At 38.4% G+C, this 6,644-nt stretch overlaps 1 protein-coding gene across 1 annotated transcript; it reads right to left on the reverse strand.

The window, feature by feature from the left end:
• Positions 1-595: 595 nt before the first annotated feature.
• Positions 596-2,701, reverse strand: LOC143604093 (uncharacterized). Its single transcript, XM_077080678.1, has 2 exons — positions 2,576-2,701; positions 596-1,114 (listed from the first exon to the last, which is right to left on the reverse strand). The coding sequence occupies exons 1-2, from the start codon at positions 2,699-2,701 to the stop codon at positions 596-598; spliced, it is 645 nt and encodes a 214-aa protein (XP_076936793.1).
• Between the last annotated feature and the right edge of the window lie 3,943 nt (positions 2,702-6,644).

Raw genomic sequence — 6,644 nt, forward strand, 5'->3', positions numbered from 1 at the left:
AACTTTCTTCGCTTCTGGTGAATGGGTTTAATAGAATTATCAAAGCTTAGTTTATGAGTAATTACCTCTTTTGATATACCTGTCATGTTGGAGTGTTTGAAGGGAAATGTAGATCTTCGTTGTTTGAGGAAGGATACTAGATCCTCTTCAATGTTAGTAGGGATATTGGATCCTAGGAAAACTTTTACGTCTGGTCCTCTGGGTCCAAGGACACTTCTTTCAGGTCTTGTTCTCGAGCCTCCAGTACGTTTCTAGGATGTTGTTGTAGCTGCTATGCTACCAGTTGCATAGCCGCCGGTTTCATGGACGAGGAATAGTAGTTCTTAGCTTCCACTTGGTCGCTGTTTATTCTCACCACCCCCAAGGAGTTGGTAGTTTGATTTCATTTCATGTATTCATAGTGTGCCAAGAATTACATTTCAACGAGACAAGTTATCTATAACACAAAAATTTTGAAAGAGTTCACTCCCTGAGTGTATATAGGAAGCTTGATGTCCCCCAATGTGTTCTAAGTTTCACCAATGAAACCAACGAGTACGGATGATCGGGGAACGATTTCTGATTCTGGGATATTCATATTCTTGAGTACATCATATTAAATGATGTTAACCGAACTTCCTACATCAACTAGGATCTTGCACACATAATGATTAGCAATAAATACAGTTATAACCAAACCAACGTTATGAGGATCCTGGATGCTCATTCTATCTTCTTCGTCGAAGGAGATTATTTTCTCATTGTTTAGGGTAGTGGTTCGGACAGGTCGCTCTCCGTTTTCCAAATTTGTTTCTATAGCATGTCTCTTGACCAAGGAGAAGGAGGTTCCACACATATCCAAACCACCGGAGATGAAATTGATGACTTGTGCATTTGCCAGTGGTGGAGCGGCCTTTTCTAGTACTTCTTCAAGATCCTGGATCCTTGATTTCTTTCTTCCTAGAAGCTTTTTGAAGTGGCCCTTGCTGGGGAGATAGCCAATTTCTCTCCTCATACCGATACAGTCGTCGGTCATATGGCCGAAATCTTCGTAGAATGCACACCATTTGGACTTATCCTTGAAGGATGTTGACTTCTCATTTTTCTGAGGCCATCTTGTTTTTTCTCCAAGATCCTTCATAGCACATATTAAGCCATGAGTATCAACAGAGAAGTAATACTCAGAAATTCTTGTATAATCTTCATCGTCATCATCCTCTTCTTCTACCGCACAGACAAATTGGTTGTTAAACTTTGAATACGGTTTGGAATTGTTGTTCTCGAATGAGGATCCTTCTTTCTTGTCAGGTGACTTCTTTTTTGCTGGAGCTCCTAACCGTTCTTGGATCCTCTTATCATACTCCAGTCTTATAAACCTGAGTACCCTGTTCCTTACTTCATCTAATGTCCTGCATGGGGTCATAACAAGATCATTATAAAATAGGGAGTCCTTTTGTAACCCCATCTTGAATGCCTCAATAGCCATGCCATGCCAAGATTCGGGATTTCTAAGGCCTCCCTTCCAAACTTTGAAACAAAATCCCTTAAGGATACATCACGAAGATGAACAACTAGATATAAATCACTAGTTAATTTCTCGAATTTTCTACTGCAAGAAAATTGACTATTGAATAAATTAACTAAAGTGAAAAAGAAGTAACAGAGTACGAAGGAACACTAAGAAGCCATTTAAGAGCGGATCCAGTTAATGTGGATCCAAAGCCTTTGCACAGGCATGCCTTTTTAAGTATTTCTGGGATGGGATTGATTTCCATCCTTTCCCTGTATTGAGCCACGTGTTCCTCCGGATCAGTTGAGCCATCGTACACCTTCATGTTGGGGGTTTGGAAGCGCTTCAGATTTCAGCATCACATATTGGTGGAGCAAACCTCGATAGCTTGTGGCTTCCTTCTGGAATTTCAGGAATGGGTTGAACCAGTCCTGGTACACTGGATATCATATCCTTTAGTTTATGGAGTTCCTTGGCCATGGACTGATTGATACATGTATCCTACATGGAACCAAGGTTAGTGTCTAAGGATATGTGATTATAAGGGTTACCTCTTTTTGACTAAGCGTTGGCATCCCAGAATAGCAGCCATCATAAGAAGCATTTTCTACGGTAGTTTGTCCCCCTCATGAACCTCAGACGCCCTTTGATTCTGCATGAAGGTTCCTTGAGGTTGAAAGTTGAAGGATCCTTGATGAAACAATCTTGAAGATCCTGGCTGAAGGAACGAGCATTCTTGAGCTTACTGACCCATGGATCTTGGTTGAATGATGGATGATCCTTGAGCTTGTTGACTCATGGACCCTGGTTGAATGATGGATGATCCTTGCTGGAGGAACGAGGATCCTTGAGCTTGCTAACCCATGGACCCTGGGTGAAGGATGGATGATCCTTGCTGAAGGATGGAGGATCCTTGAGCATGCTGAGCCACGGGTCCTGGAGTGGTGAAGTCCAGCATCCTTGGCATCAGGGGAGCCTGATCTTCCACTGGCCTCTTATTCTTCTCTAGATCCTCATTCTCACGTAGGATCTTATGATTGGTCCTGTTCCGCTTCTCCATGTATGCCTTAACCTGTGAAAACATACAGAAACATCGTTGTTAGCAGTTACCACAGAGGTGGTAGCAATGGAATTTGAGCCTTGGAACACAGGAGTTTGCATCTTTCTCCTGGCAACGGTGGTCCTCTGTGCTCCCGCGGGTGGAGGAGGCATTGGCAATGAGGCGTTTGATGAGAGAGAAAGTGATGAAGGCATGGTGGTTGAAGCAGAAGTTTGTTGAGAGGCCATTGGTAATATTATAGGTTGAAATGGTTAAAAACTGATGGAAAATGTTCTGGATTAAAGCACCAATTGCCCCACGGTGGACTCGAAATTTTTTTGTTAAAAGTCGACTTAAGGACTTTGTAACCAAATCGGTTTAGTGAGGTAGGGTGCTTGAACAACAATGGTAATTATGTTAACGAAATAAGAATGAACACAAGGATTTGTTACGAGGAAAAGCCCTTGATCGGATCAAGATCGCCGGCATAAAAACTCCGTGTGATGACAATCGTCTATCACCTATATATTAATAATCAAAAGATAGTACATTTGTGGAATGCATGATCGGAGTTACAATGATACTAAGTGTGTATGGAATGATCGCAAGTAAACAAAGAGTATTTTTGTGAGAGCAGTTGTGAATTGTTGTGTCTTTTGTGATCAATTCGATCATAGATCATATATAAAAAAGAAAAATAACTAAAAGTCCTATCTTTGTACCACTCTTCCACTAGCTGTGTCCAAGTCTTTTGACCACGTGCTGAACGAGCTTCATATCGTAAAAATAGGTAGACTAGGTCCTCCAGGCATTAGACCGGTTAATTATAAACCTACGCATGAGAAACAATCATTAGTAACAACAAATACTGAGGATCCATGATCCTGACTTAATTCTGGAACTCTTATCAACGATAACTTATCCAGACGCATCTTACGGATAACATATCCTCAGTACAGATTATCCGTGACCTAACAATTGCCCCTAAAATGGCGGTTGCAAGTGGATACCAACTGGCATTTTGAATTTCAAACATCCTTCAAATATGTGAATATGATAAGACAAGTTAGAAGTTATTATTAGGCGGTTATAATACACATAGGGAACCGCTACTCCGCCTATATATGTGATATCTTAACCCGTTATTTCCATATATCGCTGGCAATTAGGGTATACTTCTTTAATCTTTTATCTTTCATCAATAATATCTCCTTTCAAAATATATCTACCGCTTCGGCTTCTTCCCCCGATCAACCGGAACTAATAGATATGCAGTCCCAAAACCTTCTTACAAACCCTTCTTTCGAAATCTGTAAGTTCACGGACCCCCGAATTGATGGTCTAACCCCACTGTTTCCGCCAGAGACTATTTTTAACCCTTAGACCCATCGGTCCGATGCGACGCATATTCACAAACTTGGGTTTGCTTTCCAGCATTTCCCTTTCTTATTGGCTACTCATATCCTTTCCCGTCCTTTACCCAAAGCTTCTTCGACGTGACCGGAATGTGCTATATTCAGGCCATGCCTATGGTCTGGAGTGTCTTGCGCACCATCGAGAGAATAATAGAGGAAGACAACATAGAGTTCAGCGTGTCGGAACTGTTTTGGTCAAAAAAACTAACAAGGATAATGTAACCAAATTCATTTGGTGAGGTTTAGTGCTAATTTGATGATAAAAATAATGACACGAGTATAAGCACAAACACAAGGATTTGTTACGAGGAAAAGCCCTTGATCTTGTTTAGATCGCCGACACAAAAACCCCGGGTGATGACAAATCGTCTATCAACTCTTTATTAATCAAAAAATCGGGTTACAAAGATGGATATTACGATCAGTATTACAATATTTCTAAGTGTGAGTGCTGTGCTAGAGAGAGTTCTCAGAGATGCTAAAGTGTGCGAGAGTACAAGTTTGTAACCTATCTGATCAATAATCTCGTTTATAAAGAAAATAAAAGCTAACTAAATTTCCTATAAAACCGCCACTCTTCCGCTAGCTCCTTCAACGTATTTTGACCATGTGCTAGAAGCTTCCAGTAGCAAGAAATAAGGTGGACTTAGTGATAGAGTCGTTATACCTTTTGATCACAACACCACTCAAACACAATCGTTAGTAGATAAGTAATACCGAGGATCCTTGATCATGCGTAGCCTGGAATGTATCTCAAGGATAAATGATCCAGAATTCACTCAAGGATAGAGGATCCTCAGCGTAAATTCTATGCCCTAACATGAACTATCATACCTTTACGTCTTGACCACTCACGGGTCTAATCGATTTGTACTAAAATCCAAACCCCGATAACCATCTCCGATTTTCAAAGTTACTAAAAATGGTTCTTTTTGGAAGAATCAATTCTTTACTATTAATCGAAGCTCCATTCCTGGTGGGGTTGATTTACCGTTGAAATGGGTTATAAAGTGTAGGATCCTAGGTCCTTTGAAAAGAGCAAAGAAATTTTCCGTTGAAACTGATCTTACTTTTAATCAATTTTCCTTGTTTTTTCTTCTTTCAGTGGATAACTTTGCTTCGTTAGCTGACCTACGTGGAACAGAAGAAAGAGCAAAGAAATTTCTTGCCATGGATCCTGAAATTCGTACCTTCCAAGCCAAGTTTATAGAGGCTTTTTGTGACGATTGTTCAGAATCTACTAGCAATATGTCAAGTAAGATTTAAAGTTATATAATAAAGTAAATTGATATGAGACTTATCTATTTCTTATGCTCTGTAGGTGTTCAGAAATCCAGCAAGTCAGTTAGCAAATTCTCGTTGGAAGACATCGACATGCTCATAACTCCTCAGGTTGTTAAGAAGGAAGCTCCAAAGGTTATAGTCATCTTCAAGCCACGAACCGCTACTACTCGGGCCAAATCAGGATCATCCAAGAGGAAGAAACCTTCAGAACCAAAGAGTCCTTTCTGTTAGTGCACAGTTTTATCATCTCGAGTCTTTGTATTTATCGTTTTGTATTTATTATTTTTAGTATAATGAAAAGATATTTATGGAATATCAATTAGTTCTTTAATGTAATGGTTGATTCGTTAAGGATGTTTAACAAATGAACTTGTTCGTTATATGTAAAGCCCATTCGTTAAGAATATTTAACGAATGGAGTGTTAGTTCGTTGTCACACCCCAACCTACGGCGGAAATGCCGGGGCACGAACTGATTGTCACAGCTCTCAAGGTTACTATCATGCACAATATAAGTTTCAATATCTATTTAATTATTTCAAACAAATATTCATGTACATCAAAGTTATAAATAAACAATTACATTAAACATCCAAAATTAAGTTCTTGTATCTTTTCTCTAACATGCATCCTAAGTTGCTTCAAACAATCTTGATAATCACGTCACACGATAACCTGCATATGCGTTGAAAATAATATAGTTTGTCAACACAAGGTTGAGTGAGCAACACACCAGTTTAAATGTACATATAGTATATAACAAAAATATGTAGTTGCAACAAGTCATATGAGAAAAACAAATTAATCAAAAAATCAAGTATAAATGAGATGTCGAGAAACACAAAGCCTAACGACTGGTGTATGATCATACTAGAGTGAGATTATGTTGGACCTCTCCGAATGCGGAAGCATACAAAGCAAATAAGCACATAAACAAGTAAGGTATAAGTTGTTAACACATAAGACAAAGTTGCAGTTTTGTGTATAAGTATATATGAGAAAATATATTTACGCATATGTCCCCAAAACATGAAAAACGAGTAAAATAGGGGAATGTGGTACTCACCTCGATAGACGAACAAAAGTGAAAAGGGAAATATTTAGAATGATGATTGCGGATCACGCGTTGACGATAAAGCCTAATAAGGATAACGCGGAACCATAAGTACAGATAATTAACGGATATAATAGGAAGTTGGGAATCTAGAAGATTAGTTATTATTATCTTAATAAATATATAATACTTAGATTTGTTAAAACTTTTATTAAGTTTATAGATCTTTAATATATTTCAATTAATGTTTTTAATATTAAAATTTATTTTATAAAATCCCTATTTAAAATATATAAAAAGTAAATTTAAGTCATTTAAACATATTTATTAAATTCTTATTTATAACTAAAGTATACATATATAT

Source organism: Bidens hawaiensis, unplaced genomic scaffold, assembly GCF_021521415.1.
Source record: "Bidens hawaiensis isolate Kalapana, Puna unplaced genomic scaffold, B.hawaiensis_p1.1 tig00063900_1, whole genome shotgun sequence".
NCBI lineage: Eukaryota > Viridiplantae > Streptophyta > Magnoliopsida > Asterales > Asteraceae > Bidens > Bidens hawaiensis.